Here is a 20324-nt window from a genome sequence, read left to right as displayed (position 1 = left end):
TTCAAATCTCTCAATGAACCATTCTCTCTTTTGATACTGTCACCACCCTGGTGCAGGTCCTCATCAATTCACACATGGATTATGGCGATAGACTGCTAGTTGGTCTGTGTAGCTCTACTTTTTCCCTACTCCAATCTATTCTCTAGATGCAAAGTGATTTTCCTGAAACACACCCCTACTCAATAAACTTTGGTGGCTCTTGATTATCTCCAAGATCAAATATAAAATATTCTGTTTGGTACTCAAAGAATTTCAACCCCCCCCCCCAAAAAAAAGGAAGCAAAAAAGATTTCTTCCTATCCCCAGACTTCTTACACTTAGTACTCTTTCATCCCAGCGACCATGGCCTCCCTGCCATGGAATACCCTTGAACAAGATACTCTTGACTCTGGGCATTGTTATTAGTTATTCTTCATGCTAGCAATGCTGTTTTTCCTCATCTCTTTGTCCTGGGTTTCCTGGTCTCCTTAAAGACCTAACTAAAAGTTCATCTTTCTACACGAGGCCTTCACAAATCCTCAATTCTAGTGTTTTCAGTTTTTAAATAATTTCCTATTTATCTTATAGATAGCATATGTACATATATATGTATACACACATTACATATTCGTATATATTATGCATACATACTTACATGTTTGCTTATTGTCTCCCACATTAGATTTTGAGCTTCTTGAGGGAAAAGCCTGTCTTTTGCTTCTTTTTTGTAATCCCAGCACTTAGCAAAGTGGCTGGTATATTTCTTGTTTTGTTTTGTTTTGTTGCTGAGCTATTTAAGTCATGTCCAACTTTCCATGACTCCATTTGGGGTTTTCTTGTCAAAGATACCATAGTTGTTTGACATTTCATACTCCATATCATTTTACAAATGAGGAAATTGAGGTTTAAGTAACTTCCCCAGTGTCACATAGCTAGTAAATATTTGAGACTGGATTTGAAATCAGATCCTCCTGTCTCTGGGGGCTGGTACTCTATCCATTGTGACATCCCTAGCTGTCCCTGGTACATACTGTTTTTAATAAATATGTATTAACAGACTCATAATTATTGGGAAAGATATGCAAATATTTAGAAGCCATTATCCAATTTTTTATAGAAATGGAGGATGATATTCCTTTGTCTTTTTTTGCATAAAATTCACTTTAGCAAATGATTAGTATTCATTTACTACATTCTATGTCTCAAGGAATGGCCTCTTTTAATAGTACTCCCAGATATCAGTGAACTAACCATTCTCTATGGAGAAACCCACAGACTTCCTACAGAGACTAGGGAGGGAGGGGCAGGAAGAATATTGATTAGAATTGTGAAGTTTTTCTTTTTTTCATTTTTTTATCCTCCCTACCTTCACATGCCCTTTCATTTATTCTTACTCCACCTCTAAGCAGAAGTATCAAACATTCTCACAACCTCATCCAAGAAATGTCCACCAAAACAAATCAGTGAAGGAAAAATTCAAGAAATGTAATTCTCTCTCTCTCTCTCTCTCTCTCTCTCTCTGTCTCTCTCTCTGTCTCTCTGTCTCTCTGTCTCTGTCTCTCTTTTCTCTCTCTCTTCTCTCTCCTCTCTCTGTCTCTCTGTTGCTGTCTCTGTCTCTCTGTGAAAGACAGGGAGACAGAGATTTTTTTTTTCTCTGTGTAGAGTTCTTACTTCAACTTGTTAATTCATGAATTGATAGCATTTTAGAAAATGCTTCCCCTCTTTCCCCTATCATTTTGATACAAACTTTGGTAAAGAATGTATGGGCTAACATGGGTAAGAGTTACAAATATGCAGAAGGCTTGAGTGAATGAGGAGGTCTGTTTGCACACTTATGGGAGAGTCCTCACATAAATGACGTAAAATAACTCACAAAATTATCAAAATCCATAACTCATATTTATGTAACACTTTAAATATTACAAACACAATTATGCAAATAGCATATTTTATCCTTAACAACAACAGAACAAACAAAAAAAGGAACAAATAATCAGGTTATTAGTTCAAGTCCTATTATTTCCATATCGTATTGTTCAGTGAGATTAAAAGGGTTCAGAGGATCAGACACTGAATCTTCATTTTACTCCTAAAAATTCCAGTGATGCTGGTAACTGATCTTTCTATAATTTCTAAAATTCTTTAAGGTCAGTTTGATACCCCCATCAACTCCATGGGGTTTGTACTCATGTTATTCCTATTCTACATTTGGGTAGAATAAGAGAAATTAAGAAATTTACCAAAGCCAAATGACAAATAAGCTTCTGAAGCAGAATTTGAAACTTAATCTTCCTGATTTCATGCCCAATACTATTGCCATTGAACCATACTACCTCTGATTGGTAGGGAATGAAAGTATTATTAACTCCACTTTACCTGAAGGAAGCTGAGGTTTAATAAAGTTAAAGGACTTACTTTTCTCATATTCTCACAATTTCCAAGAAACCAGGATAGGTTTTAAACCCAAGTCTTTTGACTCTAGACTCAGTGGTCTTGGTACTGCTAAGGGGACTGTGCATTAGCTTTGTTGTGCTTTCAGCCCAACAGGCACCTGGTGGTATGGTAGATAGAGTGCTGGCCTTAGGTCAAGAAGATCTGAATTCAAATCCTACCTCAGACACTTGTTAGATGTGTGACCTTAAGAAAATCACTTAATGTCAGGTTCCTCAATTATAAAATGGGCATAATGATAGCACTACTTTCTGGGCTTATTGAACAACTCAAACAAGTTAATATTTGAACAAGTGCCTGGAGCATTTTAGATGCTATAGAAGTACTAGCTATTATTATTAGCTTCTGTAGAATTGGAATGTTATTTTTAGCTTTATGATCTTTGGAACAAAATCCCATCCAAAACAACAATCTGAAGGTCTAGTATGGTTTGTAATACTTGGATTTTGCCCGCAGAATTCTAATCCCTTCATCAGAAATTAGTTGCCTTATGTCTTCTCATTTGAAAAAAAAATCTTGCTTTCTGTTTGCTGCCTCTCCATGATAAACTTCTAATCTTCTCTGAGTCAAAATTAAATACTTGGGCACCAAATTTTGTTTGGTTGTGAGCTCTTGAATTGATATCAATATCAAGGGGTGCTCCTAAAAATAGCTGAACTTTAAAATGCAGTGAGACCATAAGAGGTGGGATGTAGGAAGCATCTGTTCTCAGAACCTGTGAGGATATAATCAAGTCTGTAACCTGAGGAAAACTTGATTGCTAATGAAGTGAGGCAGAGTTGACAACAGCTGCTAATTGTAATGATAATCTCAAATCCTTTTTACATGTTGTAAGTGGCAGATAAATTTCTAAAAGTATGTGTGATGAATGTTTTGCTGTTTGGTGGGGTTAGTTCCCTACATTCTGTGGTAGAGAACTCCTACTCTTATACTTAATATATTCCTTTCTTTCACCAGTTTCTTGAGCCCCTCTGACTTCTAGGGGAGCAGATCAGACCCTCCTGGGTCATATTCTTGTTAAATCAGAATTCCAGAGTTCCACTAATAAAAGAAAGCTATATTCAAATTCTTTTTTGCTTTTTTTGGAGGGGGAATGCAGGGTAATTGGGGTCAAGTGACTTGCCCAAGGTCACATGACTAGTTTTGTGTTAAGTGTCTGAATCCGGATTTGAACTCAGGTCCTCCTGACTCCAGGACTGGTGCTCTATTCACTGCATCACCTAGCCTCCCCAAGAATGGGATATTCTAAATTGTTATTTCACATTGAATGACAAAGAATAGTGATAAATTGGAATATATGTGGATTTGATGAATTTGCCTGGATTTGAACAGTAGTTTATCCATGTGTTGCTTGTTTAACTCTGGACAAGTAACATAACCTTCAAATTCATCCTCAGTAAAAATAGGAGTTTCTACTGAAGCTCTCTTCTAATTCTCAAATTTTAGTATTTTATTAGTCTAAGTTATTCTACATGTGGCATAAATTAATTGAGGGGTTAATGTGATCTCTTAGCCAGAAAATAGTTTTCCCAACAGATGTTATGATTTCAGGGATACTATTTTTTTATATTTAGGTTTTCTATTAAAATGTAAATATTACTGTGATTAAATCAGAAGTACAAATACATTTTTAAAAAATCTCTGGGAAGAGTATGGCCCAGAGGTATCAAACTTTGGGACTACAGGTCAAGCAGCCATAAAACTCCTAAGCGGATTAATATATAATAGGGAAATGTTTAACAAAATAAATAAAATTAAAATACAACATAATGTTAATTTGTCATTTTCTGAGATGCACAACCATAGGATTCTTTTTCTATTTGAATTTGATATCACTAGTGTAGTCCATGGAGGCTTTGGAGAATGCTTCTTCCAATTCTTACTTCCACTGACAATTCAGATTTCCAGAGCTAAATTTCCAGAACTACAACTTCCCCTCAGTTCTAGGTGTAGTTCTGAGATTTCAGGAATGCTCTTCTAAGGTCATTGACTTGAACCCCTACTGATGTTCTCCCTACCCCCATTAACAGTTGAAAATTAATTTAATCAGCCAATTTTAAGTAATCTTCAGAATTTGCTAGGGTGGTACAGTGAGAACAATTGGCACAAAACATTCCCCACCACATCCCCTCAAAATCTATGATATATACAAGTCCAGATTGAGTCCAGGGGAAAAGAAGCTTCATCTTAGAGAATACAGGTGGCAAAGGGGTAGCTCCTTTTTTCTGGAAGTTTTTTTTCTCTAATTCTTGAGGTACTGAAAAAAGTTTTCCTTAGATTTGCTGAAGTTTCTTTGCTGGGCTCCTTATAGAGTCAAAAGTCCAGTCTGACCTTAGCTACTGATGATCTAGATAATGTCCACAATCTAATTCAGAGATACCATTTAAGACACTGATGGTAACATGGGACCTGATCCTAGTGTGAAGCTAGGATTCTGATGAGAAAATAAGAATTTCAGTATTTTCCTGATTCTTCCAAAGTGGAAAGTCCTCTTAAGGGAGAGGAAGGATACCTGTTTGATATAAAGTATCTTATTTTCTTCTACCTTTGTCAACTCCCTCAGGAGTTTCCTTCTTAAAGATTTCATCTAGAACTCTAGTCACTCCTATTTCTGGAATTTCCTCCCTTCTCATCTCTGATTGATAATTTGTAGATTATTTTGTGGCCAAGTTTCTTCAGCCTATTAGAAAATGTTTCTTGTTCAATACCATTTTAGTCTAGAGGCTTATTGCACTTAGAGTAAGGTCTTTGTACTGATTAATTGATTGATGGATATATGTGTATTCTCGTCCAATTTAAGATATCAGAGCTAAAAATGAGGTCTTGATTTCATCCAACCCTTATATAGAAAATATCTAAAAACTTTATCAAGTAACATGTTAGTTAACATTAATTTGATTGCAATGTCCCTCTTGTAGAATGAGGCAAAGATAGGTAACTCTAGGGAGGTAGAAAAAACTGAAGGAAAGATTAGCTAAAATAGAAGAGTACAAGAGAATATTACTACCTGCCACATAACATAGCTTAGGGATATTCTTGATCGTAACCATTTATATCATGTTTCTGGCCTTAGTCTTCAGCAACTGTATAATCCAATATGTTTGTTAAATATTCGTAGAAAATCATTCCCCTTTAGAGATGACTTACTGATCTCTTAGTTTTTGTTTGTCTGTTTGTTTTATTTTCATTCCCATTTTTTTTACACAGCTATCTGACTCTTTTTCAATCTAAGGTCATTTTGGAAAGACAGGAAGTTTCTTTGAGCATAGTGTAATGATTTATTACTTTAGGAGCAGACAATTTCCCACCAGATCAGGAAATTGTTCAGTATCCTAATAGCATGTTTTAAATTGCCTCTAAAATATTCAATCAGTGTCTGTGTCTTCTAAATATAAATAAAAAATTATAGAGACTAAAAAGATTTTCAATGATGGGATATTTCAGTGTGAAAAAATTTGATCATTAGTAGCATGGACATCAAACACAAGTGACTATAATATGACTGAAAATTTAACTTCCTATAGTCTTTGTGCCAAAAATATTATCCTGTGCTATATTCCTCCCTATATCCTTATACCAATCAGCATGAAAAAGAACAAATCTAGAGAAATTAAATACCATATCTCTAACAATTAGGCCAATCAGAGTATTCAGCTCCTTTCAAGAGGCATAAATGTCAGGAACTGCTTTGAGAGTGTGCCAGACTGAAGGGAGAAATGTGCGAGGCTCCCCGAAAAAGTTATTGATTACTCTATTGTGTTTTCGTTTCTTATTTTTAAAGATGCCATCCTGATGTAAAATAATTAAGCAGTTACCAGGGTATTAAAGACAAGCAGGAAAAACAAACAAATAAACCCAGAACCAACCAAACACATTATGTAGATGTTTAGTAGGGATTCTTTTTTACTATTAACAAAAGATTTATTGAGACACAGAAGAGAAAGTATATTTAGCAAGGATACAACAACATTGATTCAGCTGGGAGCAGCATCCCTGCCTCTGCAGTGGCCACTGGTGAGAATCTTGGATTGATTTTTATCCTATGCTTGATATTGCACTTAAGCTACTAGGAAGTTGTGTTCCCTTGGACAGTTAAGGCTTAAGTATGGTTTCAACATATCTTAAGGAAACACTAGGTTAACCTTTGTGGCATACGATCTTAGAATACTGCTCCTGATGTAGTATTCCATTCTCCAACATCTACTCTCTCCAATTCATTCTCCACACAGGGAACAACTTAGTCGTAAAGCACTTGAAAATGGAATTGACCCCTATAAGCAATTTGACGAATCCTGCAATCAACAAGACACATTCAAGTTTATGCCTGAAGAGCACTTCCAATGAAGTAAACATGTGACCTGAACCCTTCCAGAGAGGACATTAAAAAATCAATGAAGACTCCTCTAATTTGAATGAAGAATTCTCTAATTGGTTCCCAATGACTATGACTACCTAAAAGATGATGACTGAGATTTAGAGGTGAAAAATCATTCCATTCTACCATTGATACCCCACCACCAATAAAATCTAGCTGAAAAGTGGCTCCAACCCTTTTCCTCAATCTTTCTCTTTCTTGGACTTTCAGACTTTAATGTCGAAAGGGAAGGAGGGAGAGAGATAGCTCTTCTGACAAGAATCCATCATTTAAGAGGGTTTCTTAAACTTTTGGTTTTTGGCTTAGACCTTTTTGGCAGTCTGGTGAAACCTAGTAAATGCTTCTCAGAATAATGTTTTTAGATGTACAAAATAAAATAAGTGGGATTTCAAAGATATGGAAATACATTAAAACATAATTTTGAAAATATTTTTAAAAAATTTCATGGATGCCAGATTAAGAATTTTCTAGAGAGATTATAAGGCTCTTATAAGAAGATTGTAAATCCTAAATTAAATAGGACCTTTCATGTTACAGAAGAGAAACTATACCCGACAGGTTATGTGTCTTGCCCAAATTTATTCAGATGTTAAGCATCAGACTAACAATATGAGCACAGGTCCTCCGGTTTCGGAGCCCATACTTTTTATTCATACTATGTTATCCTGTCTTTCTTATACCAATTTAGTGACTGATAATGCTAAATTTGGGGATAGGGTCATAAGGGGAAAGTTCTCAATTTGACCAGGTGGCCACTGTCATCACTAGTGGTAGCATCTTATGTTCTACTAATCAAATTCACCATAGAGCCTGGACTATTCTGTAATATAAGATACGTTATGTCACCTCTCTCCCTAGAACTTTCCTGTACTCTTTGTGGAAAGTACTTAATAAAAATGGAGAATGCTGGAAATTGAGTCAGGAAGATATGAGATAAAATTCTATCAGACCCTAGCTGAGTGATCCTGGGAAAATCCCTTAACCTTTCTTTAACTCAATTTCTTATACTATAAAATAAGGCCGATAATAGTCCCTACCTCCCAAGGTTCTTGTGAGGATAAAATGAGATGATATTTGTAAAGTACTTTATAAACCTTACAGCACTATATTCATTTTCTCTATACTAGCTATGAATGAAGAAGTGTTAGGATTTTAGCTGGTCTCATAATCCAAGGCAAGATGTTTATACCATTGGGCATTACTTTTATTCAAAGTTGTACTCACATAGTTCAAGATTCTTATGTAGGTTTGGCTGTCATATGAAGAAATATGCAGACAAAGAAGTGATTATTCATAGATATAAGTATAACATTTGACCCTTGTTTGATTGCTTGATATTTACAAGGTAGCCTCATAATGGTTCTAATTTAACTTATATCATATGTGTGCATGTTATTATTTCCATTCTCATAAATGAACTAAATATCTATAAAATCACTCCTTCTCAGTCTATTATATGTCAGAATCAGAATTGAAACCCAGTCCTCTTTTACAAGACATTTTTACGATAATAAGGAACTATCTCCAATCATCCTGATTTATTTCTTGCCATTTAAGCCAGATGGCTCTGGAGGAAAAAAGTTAGGCTGGTGCCTTTGCATAACCCTACCTCACTTAAATCCAATTCACTTGCAAGTCATGGCATCACCCTCTTGATGTCATAGTCCTCTTGGAGAAAGAAGGATAAACAATAACAATAGCAGCCTGATGGTAATTAGTCTTCCCATGTGGGCATTATTTGAAAGACATAGTGTAGTGGATAGATACCTGGCCTTGGCATCAGGAAACCTTAGGTTAAATATTACCTGTAACACATATTAGCTATATGACTCAAAGCAAGTCATTTATCCTTTTAGTGCTCCCACAAAGCCTCTAAAATGTAAGGTTGACAAATATTTAACAATAGAATAGTGGGGGCAGCCAGGTAGCAGAGCGAGTAAGAGCACCGGCTCCAGTGTTGAGAAGACCTGGAGATCGAATCCCGGGCTCAGACACTTAGCACCCACCCAGAAACACCTGGCTGTGTAACCTTGAGCAAGTTACTTAACCCCAATTGCTTAGGGGCAGCCAGGTGGCTCAGCGAGTAAGAGCACCAGCTCCAGTGTCAGGATGACCTGGATCAAATCCGGGCTCAGATACTCAGCACCACACCCAGAAATAACTGGCCTTGTAACCTTGAGCAAGTTACTTAACCCTGATTGCTTAAAAAAAAATGGAATAGTGGAAGGAATTTAGTCACTAAGAATTCCTTCCATCCATGAAACCACATGACTGGATCAAGAGGAAAAATTATTAAAATTATTAGTTTTATTTAAGGTTTAAGGGGTAAAAGAAGTCTTGATATTTTGGGGGGTATTGTTATTTAAATTCCTGGGCACCTTAACAAATGTATTGGCATGGACTATAAGCCATTTCTTGTAGTATTCACTCCCCAGAAGCTACAGCACCAAGGCTCCACTTTCCCAGTTGGTGCTTTCCTTGTTGGCTCTATTACCAGGCTTTATCCAAGGCATACTTCAACTTCAGTACTTAGGCAGCTGTCAACAACTTTCTCCTTTTCTGTGTTTACAATTATCGAACCATAGCCAAATCAACTCTTGTCATTTTTCCTGGATGAGGTCTATCAATTTATTATCCTATGCCTCCAATCACCATCCTAGCAATTTTCCAAACTAAATTAAAACCTGACCTTGAGGGCAGGGCATGACTTTGCTTCTGCATATGTATCTCAATATTTAGCATAGTAATTATAGCATATTAAATGTTTTATATTTTTCATTTAATACATGTAAAATGTTAAAATAATTTAGGTTTGTTTTTCTTTACATAAAAATCTTATAAACTATTACCATACTTTAAGTGCTTCTGTAAGAGTTTTAAGTGGATAACTTACTGGAGAATGGAAATAATATTCAGTGCTCAGAGGCACCATAAATGAATATAAATCCCCAAAGGACCTATTGGGGACATGCTCCTAGTGTAGGCCAGTTTATAGATGACATGGCTTCATTTTAAGGACAGGGATATGAATAATTATATCAATAGGAAGTTGGGTAATACTTGATACATTTTATTTTGGCCATGGTTACCCACATATAGGGGAAAATGAAAAAAAATCTCTCAGTCTCATGCAGACTCCTTTTTATACAGTGACAATGTGGTCATTTTGTCATCAAAAAACTCATTCTAATTCTTAAAACTCTTTTACATACTATTTTTTTTCACTCATCAAATGATTGCCACAAACCACATACATATTAACCTCTTGCGTATAAGTGAAGCCAGAATTCTTAATGAGGTTATTGAAAAGAGAATGATGCAAAGATTCTCTTTAGTGAAGAAAATAAACAAATTGATATAGTCAGCACATCATCTGCTAAAAGGCAACAAGCAATAATAAATTCTGTCATGTGAACTGGTAATACTATAGAAAGACCACCATGGAATATGTTTCATCTTTTTACTTTACATACTAAAAAAGGAATTATCTGAAGGGAATTATGATTTTCAAATTAATTGATATGATTCATGTAACAAATATACTAATTATTTATATTTCTCAAGAGACTCTGACTTGGGAGTCAGAGACTTAAAATAGTGCTTGAAATGATTGAACAAATGCTTGGCAATACTCACAATCACTGCATTCTTGTGCCTGTGTACCTTAACTAAAGTGAATCAAAGATTGTAGAACCTTTACCCCATCACAGAACTCTCCACCAAGCAAAGCCCACCAAAGACTTGAATAATACTGTTCCCACAGATTCCAGAACACCTATATTGTGGGAACCATGGGAAACCACTCAGCCCCTGGAAATGATTGTTTGTAATCCACCTCTCCCCCTTCCTTCCTTACTTGTGATTTATGTACATAACCTGTGCTTTTACTCTAGCTTAGAGAGAATTCATAACTTTGAAACTGATTAAACTTTATTACTCTTGTCTCTATACTTGCTTTGTGTGGCTCTGAGTATTCCCAAATTAGAGACTGGTTCAGTAAAATCCATTTAACAATATACAAAGTCTATGGAAAGCTTAAGATATATCAGGACAAGTAAGTATATACCTTTATTTTTAGTGACTTCAAAATGATAATAGGCACAGGGGGACATGGTAAGAACAATGTTGGGAAATGGTTTTAGACACAGAAATTAGGGAGACCAGATACTTTAATAGTATTCATTAGATTCACATCTTTATATCAAATATGATTTCTTCAAGAAGCATTAAAAGGTACCAGTATTGGGGCTTCCAGGTAGCACAGCGAGTAAGAGCAGTGGCTCCAGTGTCGGGATGTCCTGGGGATCAAATCCAGGCTCAGACACTTAGCACCACTGCCCAGAATCACAAGCTAGCAAGTTTCTGAGGCCAGATTTGAACTTAGATCTTCCTGTCTCCAGGGCTGACACTATCTACTTTACCACTTAGCTGCCCAAAATAATTAAGTGCTAATGTGTCTATGTGCCTAAGTACTCATTTAATTACCTAAGTACCTAAGTGCCTAAGTACCTAACTGGCAAAGTATCTAATTACCTAAGCATCTAAGTGTCCATGTTTCTAAATACCTAAGTAAATGATTACCTAATTACCAAATTGCCTAAGTGCCTAACTGCAGTATAACTCAAATCCCTGTATAATTAATTACCTAAGTGCTTATGCACAACCTATCTAAGCACAAACTCTTGTTGTTTTGTTGTTCAATCTTTTCAGTTGTTTTTGAATCTTTCTGAGCTCATTAGGAGTTTTCTTGATAAAGATACTGGAGTAGCTTATCATTTTCTTCTCCAGCTCATTTTACATATGAGGAAACTGAGGCAAACAGGGTTAAGTGACTTGACAAGGGACATACATCTAGTAAGTGTCTATGTCCAGATTTAAACTGAGGAAAGTATCTTCCTGACTCCAGGCCCAGCACCCCATATACTGGATCAACTAGCTCCCCACTTACCATTTGTCTAAGTATCTAAGTTCCCACTTACCTAAGTACACAAATACATAAGTATCTTAATATTTGAGTAACTATTTGACCAAATACATATGTGGCTAAGTAATTATGTGAGTACCAAAATACCCCTCTTAATGAGTTCCTAATAAAGTACTTAATTCCCTTAAATATCTAAGTATACAATTCCCTAAGCATCCAAGTACTTAAATGCCCAATCATTTAAGTACTTAAGTATCTAAGTTCCTATTCCCCTAATTACATAAGTAACTAATTAGCTAAAGAACCATTACCTATATTTAAATACTTGTGTTCAATACAGTTTAAACTCTTTCAATCCATATTAAACTGGTTCAATCAGGTTCTAATTATTTCAATTTTCTTATATCATGTTGACTATATATATATATGTACGTGTATATATATATATATGTACATATATATATAGTTTACATTTTCATATAGATATGTATGGCCAAAAATTTTGTGAATGATTTCAACATCAGTGATAGGAAAGGAAAGAAAGTATTTTCAAAATTGGTGTTTCCTGTACTAGGAACAGTCTGGAAGGGAATTGTTTGGGGAGTGGGTGTAGGGGAGTGTTAAGTGTGAGAATACCCTTGAGATTAATATGTCTATTTTCTATGAATTATCTTACCAGACAAGTGCACTACACATAGAATAAGCCCTTTTACTAAATTAGGAACCTGCATTGTGCCAAAGTTTGCTCACTCAGAGATAACATTGCTGATGTTTGCTGGATGATATTGCTGAGCTATACACCCCGAAAAGCCTAAACTAGTCATGTGGTCATGAGGTCCTACAAAAATCCTGCTTCAGTATACTACCTGTACCTGGGAAAGCCTTTCCATTCTTTTTTTTTCTAAACCCCTCTCTGAACCTATCCTTTGTGATTTTCAAGTATAAATCTCAGCTACCTCTCCTGGGCTTTGGGCTCCTTTTTTATTTTGTCCTTGTAGCCTTGGCACTAGTGTCTGATTTTTCTCCCAATAAAACTTTTCTGCATTCAATCCATGTTGGACTCCTCTGCATTTTGAGGGATGAGTTTCACCCTGCTGACCTATAGGATATTAATATTTTGGGTATTCATTCCTTTTCATTGAAGAAAAAAATGTTCATTAAAGGCACTCTATGTAACATGAAAGTATCAATATCTTGAATTGTATTGAAATGAATTGAATTTTACTGCATGTAATTATTTATGAGGTTCACTCATAACATACACATACCTATATATATATATATATATATATACACACATACATACAAACATATATCTATATACACACACATTAAATTCCTTTTCAACATATTAAAATGAATGTTTTCCACGCCTCACAAAGTCAATATATTTAAAATAAAATTCTTTGTACTTCTCTGCAAAACCTTCCCCTCTTCTAAACTTTCCTATTACTGTTAAGAATACCACCATTTTCCCAGTGTATTCCCAGTCACCAAGGTTTACAATCTCAGTTTTATACCTAACTCTTCTTGTACATTGTATCAGTAAATTCAGGTGTTGTTGTCTTATCATTTCTAACTTCAAAATATTTCTCATACCCCTTTTCTCTACTCATACTGGATAAGACCATCATAACTGAATGCCTAGAATACAGCAATAACTTTCATGCCCCACCACCATACTCTTCTCTCATTGTTCCAATTCATCCTACAATTGCTATCAAAGTTATTTTTCTTGGTAAATGCTGTAAGATATTGTTCCATGACAAGTTTCTACCATACTGCTTTCCAGTTTTCACAAATTTTACCAAACAATGAATTCTTATCTCAAAATGAAGTCTTTACACTTGTCAAAAAAAGGATATTGTTTTTATTTGCTGCTTGAAGTTGTATGTCTACTCTATTGCATTGATATATGTTTCTATTTCTTAGTCCCAGATAACTATTATAATGTTGAGATATCATTTTACACTTACCAGATTGGCTAAAATTATTGAAAGGAAAGAAACAAATATTGGAGGAATATGGAAAAATTGGGAAATTAATTAATTGTTGGTGGAATTGTGAACTGATCCAACCATATTGGAGAACAATCTGGAATTATGCCCAAAGGGTTATTAAACTGGCTATATACACTTTGACCCAGCAATACCACTACTAGGTCTATTTCCAAAGTAGTTGATCAGGGTGAAAAAAAGGAAAAGAAACTACAGGTCCTAAAACTTTTATTGCAGCTCTATTTGTGGTGACAAAGATCTAGAAATTGCAGGGATGCCCACCAATTGGGGAATGGCTTCACCGGTTATAGTATATGATTATAATGGAATATTACTGTGCTATAAGAAATGGTGAGCTCATTGATCTTAGGGAAAAAAAAAACATAGAAAGACTTGCATGAAATAATGAAGAGTGAAATGAGCAGAATCAAAAAAAGATTGTATACAATAACAAGAATGTTGTTTTAATAACAACTGATCAAATAAATAATTTTGACTATTATAAATACCCAAATTAACTCTTAAAGAAAATATGAAGAAAGACCATATCTGAATCAAGAGAAGGAACTGACAAATAGAGGTATGCATGGCATAATTTATCATATATTTAAAAGGAATAACAAGTTTTACATAATAGATTTGCAAATTCATGTGCCATCATTTTTATTATACTTTGTTATGGAAATGCTAATGTTATGGAAATTGAACAAAAATTCAATAAACTGAAAATGAAAAAAATATTTTTCTAAAGCACATATTTAATCCTGACATTTTCCTACTCAATAAGCCCCAGTAGCACCCTATTACCTTAAGAATAAAATATAAATTGCTCTTTTGACTTTTTAAATTCTTCACAACTTAGCCCATTCCTCTGTTTTAAGTTTTATGACATTTTTCTCCCTATCGTATACACTATCATCCAGCAATACTGGTGTTTTTTCTGTACATAACAACATTAGATCTGTCACTCCCTTGGTATTTCATTGGCTATCTCCCAAAACTAAAATTCTTTCTCTCTTTATTTCCCACTCCTGGCTTCCCTGTTATCTTTTAAGGTTCACCTTATCTCTCATAGTCTTCATGACTTTCCCTCCCTTCCTTTCTTTCCCTTCTCCAAAATAGAGTTTGTACTCTGAGATTACCTTCCAATTTTACTCTAATTCTTGTATGCATAGGTTTTTGTCTGATGTCTATCCTATTAAAATATGAAGTACTTAAGGGCAGGAATTACGTCTTGCCCCCCTCCCCACTTTGTATACTTTGTGCTTAGCACAGTGTATAGCACAAATACATACATACATACATACATAAATGTGTATTATACATATTATGCAGATATAGTTGCATATTTTTGATCAAATTCATTTGACAAACAGCGAGCTCTGAAAATGATATTTTATGTATGTTGGTATGAAATTTTCCCCATATGCCAAACAAATTACAAATATAATACCTGATTACATGTAATACATATACACTTAAAAGTGGATTAAAAAGAAGGTATGTTAAGTATACTTTAACTCCTCTATTTGCAAAGATTGCCATAATAAATTCAAGGTAGGTTTTAGATGTAGCAGTTTGTTTTGAAAAAAAAATCCACTGTAATATATCTTTTTAAATAAGAAAATTAATGATGGTATGGTTAAGTTCTTTTTAATTTAAATATAGTGGGTTTTTTCCTATTAATATTGAAAAATTAAAAAAAAAACATGCTTTCTTTTTTTTTCCAGAATGAGACATTACCCATCAATAACACAATAATTACCCATCAATAAACACAAAACATTAGATTGACGGTAGGTAGGATTTGAGAAACGATATGAACAAGTGTTATACAGGTTGAGAAGGCAGAGAGGTAGATCTGTGTTAATGAGTAGAAAATACACATGAATTACAAGAAAGATCATTTAAAATATAAACACATATAAGCATATATCCCTTAGTAACCATGAAAACAAATCATCTTCTATTACAAGCAGTCAGTACTTTAGCATTGAAAATCTTTAAATGACAAATATGGGAAAAAACTGATAGGATAAAAGAAAGTTCTAAGGTTTTGCAAATTACTTTTAACCCAAGAAAACACATCTGGTATAATTAGCAATTCAAGAAATTATAGTTATTAATATCTAATTTTGGATATGAGGAGTTCTATTAGCATATTATTTTTTCTTTTATGTTTTGAGTTTTGTGATGTGCATGTTATTTCAGGAACAACTATTTCTTCAAATTTTTCAGTATTGCAAGTATTTATAATGATAAGAATAACAATGGAAACATCATCCTCTCCATTTCCATAATTTAGAATTTTGTTCTTTACATATAATTTCTTTGATAATTCTGTTTTATTTCTAAAGGAATATGATGGAAGAAAAACATAATTGATCATGACTAATAAACTTAAGAAAACATCATATTATAATATTTACTTTTGCAAATAGAGTGTCAGTGATGGAATAAAGGTTTGATTGTTGAGTGTGACAATGTGATCATTTCTGAAGAACTTACTTTATCAAATTCTTGATGGAATCTGGATCATAAGCCATGACTTGTCCAATAATGCTGCCTTCTTTGACATCTTCATCTACTTCAATCAAATAAAATGATTTACTGAAGACAGGGGGTTCATCGACATCTTCCACAGAGATTTTGACTACTGCTGTATCCTTAAATGGCCCCAGGTGTCGGAAACGTGGATCAGTATAGATATTACTTGCTTCTGCTCTTAGAATATATTGCATTTTCTTTTCAAAATCTAATTGCTAGAGATAAAATTGACAAAAGTGTTCACATTTTATAATAGAACATTCATTTGAATCCATGACAAGATAAAACAATAAATCATTTCTTGATAGTATAAACTACAGATAAATAGCTTCTGAAAAGTAATGATCATCACACCAATGGCAAAGTTGAAGCTTAAGGTAAACTCACTGTAAAACAGGTATTTTCTAAATGTTTGTCAAAATAGATTGAATAGCGCACTGATTGGAACAGTCATCCTCTATTTTGCTTAAGATATTTGTCATCTCTTGTTAGGTCTATTGCAATTGCTTCATAATTGGTCTTCATGATTTTTGTCTCTTCCCTAACGAATATTTCTATCAAATATCTGCCAAATTGATATCATAAAATACATACTTGATTATTTTAAATCCTACTGAAAATCAAAGAATCTAAATTGATTCACTATTGCCTTTATGATAAAATATAGAATCTTCAGTCTGACATTTAAGGACCACCATAATCTGGTCCCCACCTTTCCAATTATATTTCACATTTCTTCTTTCCAATCACTGTTTTTTCTGGCCAAATTGATCTGCTAATTGTTCCCCATAAATCACATTCCATATTCTGCCTCTAAATTTTTACAAAAGCAAAAAATGAACTCTTATATAACATCTGCCTCTTATAATCTCTTGGTTTTTCCAGTGTTCAACTCAGGTGAAACCTGCTACATGTGCCCTTTCTTAACCCCCCCCCCATTTTTGTTTTATTTTGTTATTCTCTGTCTCTGTATCTTTCTCTTTTTCTGTCTGCCTTTCTCTGTGCCTCTTTCTATGTCTGTATCTCTCTCTCTGTTCCTATCTCTCTGTCTCTGTCTGTCTGTCTGTCTGTCTCTCTCTCTTTCTGTCTCTCTCTCTCTCTCCCTCTCTCACTCCCTCAGGTGAATGTGAGCTACTGTGAGTAAAAAGTATTTGTTATCTTTTTTTATCTACAAGTCCTAACACATAATTGTTCAATAAAAATTGTTTGAGACAAGTGTCAATTTTTAGTTGCAAATGAATTTTCCTTTTATTGAGTAATCTATATTATCTTCAACATTATATTCTGAGGAATATTAATATTAAAGGTCTCAATTTTGCACTGGCATAGATTCAGAGGGAATAATAAAATGTGAGTCAAAGTAAAATAAAGTGTGCCTGATCTCAGCTATTTGTCCAATTCCCTTTTTTTAAACTATGCTAGCTACGTAAAATATTCTCTATCTGAATCTTGAGAACACAAAATGATGCATTTTTATTAGTCCTTGGGAGGAAATGTTGAATTGATATTACCTGCTAAAATATAAGGTAATGTAATTAAATATATAAAATTTAGCTTGATATTGGCCAATTTCAATATATTTAGGGTGAAAACATTTTTATATACAGTATTAAACATTACCAAAATAATTTTAATACTTGAAGAAAATATGTTTGATTATTATCATTACTCATATTAAATTGATATCTTCCAAAATATAATATGTATGTAATAAGCTAGGCAATAACCTTCAAAAAAAGTATTTTATTTTGAGTCCAAGACACCTTTAATGAAGCCAAATAAAATAAGTTTAAAAAACAAGATTACTTTTATTTTATGATGTTAATTTTTTATTGCACATCTATTAATATTGTATGCTTTTTTTTATTTGAAGTGTTATACATATGTGACATATGGCAACCAGGAGGTCTTATAAGAAGTATAATACCAAAACACTTCTCATTTATATAAGTTCATAAAGGATGACTTTCCCCTAAAGAATGTAGAAAATAAATCCAGATACCTTCATTGAAGGAAAAACTTCAAATAGATAATTCCTTCTATATCAAATTTATAAAAAAAATATCACAAAGGAGATAAGTAACCTTTTTGACAGTTATGATCCCTTCTTGTGTATCCTTGTCTGTGATGATGTCAAACATATCTGAACCATCTCCTTCCACAAGGCTATACTCCATTTCTGCATTTTTTCCCACATCAGGATCATTAGCTTTTATTCTTCCCAGTGGAGTTCCAAGGGGCACAGACTCAGAAGAACTGAACTGATATGTACCTGAAAATTAAATGAATTCCTCTTTGAAATTGTGACTTTAAATATGGAGCCACTAATCTATACCTCTACAAAAATAACCACATTCTAAATGGTTTTTGTTATTCTAATTTTACTATAGCTCAATAAGGAATTCATATGAGCAATGAACTTGATATTTCTATAAGAGTGGGTCATAGAAAACTGGAATCATGTCTTGTACCTTCATGAAATTCCTCTTTCTATAAACTCTCATGCAATAATCAATGATCTTTCTCTTTGTATAGAAGCAGGAAGTTCCTCTTATTGTCCCTGGACATCGGTGAACCTAACTAATTAAAGAAAAATCTGGAGTACTAATTTTTTTTTAGAAATCTAATTTTATTGCCTTCAATTAAAAATAGTCGTGGAATAATTGCTTAAATGTGGCAGTAGAATGCCTACATGAGAAGAAGAGTTTAAATAGAGTAGAGATCTTAGTTCTTCTGGCTTCTAGTTTCCAAAGAGGAGATAAGCAGTTCTAGATTCTCTTCAGGGGAAGAGATCACTGGATAGAGAGAAAAACTCCAGAGAGAAGCTCACATATAGAGAACTTGAAACCTTGATCATGTTTCTCTTCAGTTTATCATGCTAGAATTTAAGGTGATTTCCCCTTCTGTGATATCATGGACTCTACCTCTCTCATAGTTAGGCTGAGATCTTTCACTCCCAGTGTAAGAATTTATTTGCTCTGTACCTTAAAAGTGTATGCTAATCTGTATAACTATTTTTATTCTTGTTTTCTATTGGCTTGAGTTAATGGATTGATTTGCTATTCATTAAATGTGACAGTCTTTGTATAATTGACATTTGATGGAAAGGAAGTTACATCTTTGGATATACTATTTGGAAGTGTTCTTCCCTGTTAAGGGATAGCAATCAAAAAGACAGGTTGAACCTAAAATTATTTACTCTGAACTAACAATATTCAAGGGACAGAGTGTAATGGAAATGCCAATTTAAAGATCTTCCCTGCCCCTAGGCTAAAGTGCACCTGGAGCCTGGGGTGGGAGGCTTGTTTTTCAATAGATACTTCTTGATTGGCCAGTGGGTCCAGGAGGTTGTTACATTCTCTGAGCCAGGAGAAGGCTATATAAGCCCTGATGTGAGGCTTTGTTTTGGGGGCTCACTTTGAGAAGTGTTCTGTGATTTGATATGGATTCTGGGAAGCCGTTGTCCAGAGGGGGGCCCCCCCCCGGCTTTGAAAAACCCAGATGTTGAAACCCAGAGGTTGATTGGGTATGGATGTAATGGCTGGACAGTTTGGAAAGCTGTCTACTTGATCTGTTTCTGTCTTGATAATTCTGCCTGTATACTTTGAAGTTCGGGGTGCTGACCTTTTTCCCCTGAACAAGGTAAACGATATATGTCTGACTGATTAAAGTAAGCTTGTTAACCCATTTTGAGTTGCTTTTCTTTATCAAAGCAGATCCAAGAACCTATGGTGGCAGCAACCCTGAGGATGCTTGGGGTGCTTGCTGTTACACAGAGAGATATAATTTTCCATCCCCATTTCCTAAAGTTATAAGAGTGACCATTGTCATGGCATTGAGATTTTGTCCCCTGCATGGAAGTAATCAAATACATTCTTGGAGAAAGGTAAGTGGATAAAATTTTAGAGATGGCTACTCACATCTCCCTATAAGTCAAATCTATTCAGACACTTGAGGACAGACATAACTTATATAGGAATCATTCAAACACACACATACATTTATGTTAGTATATACCGGAAATAGCATCAGCTACATTTATAATAAAAAT

At 34.3% G+C, this 20324-nt stretch overlaps 1 protein-coding gene across 3 annotated transcripts in view; it reads right to left on the bottom strand.

Annotated features, from left to right (window-relative positions):
• LOC138170876 (cadherin-9) overlaps positions 1-20324 on the bottom strand; it is a 187462-nt gene that overhangs the window by 23108 nt on the left and 144030 nt on the right. For all 3 annotated transcript variants that reach the window (XM_069100360.1, XM_069100361.1, XM_069100362.1), the window contains 2 exons: positions 18358-18545; positions 16235-16488 (listed from right to left, as the gene is read on the bottom strand). In XM_069100360.1, the coding sequence (XP_068956461.1) occupies positions 16235-16488; positions 18358-18545 (442 nt within the window). The remainder of the gene's footprint in view (positions 1-16234; positions 16489-18357; positions 18546-20324) is intronic.

This window comes from Petaurus breviceps, unplaced genomic scaffold (assembly GCF_028583685.1).
Source record: "Petaurus breviceps papuanus isolate PSGF00001 unplaced genomic scaffold, PetGlider_PUasm1.0 40, whole genome shotgun sequence".
NCBI classification, from domain to species: domain Eukaryota; kingdom Metazoa; phylum Chordata; class Mammalia; order Diprotodontia; family Petauridae; genus Petaurus; species Petaurus breviceps.
Note: the sequence above shows the minus strand (reverse complement) of the source record. Positions and strands in the feature narration are given on the sequence as shown.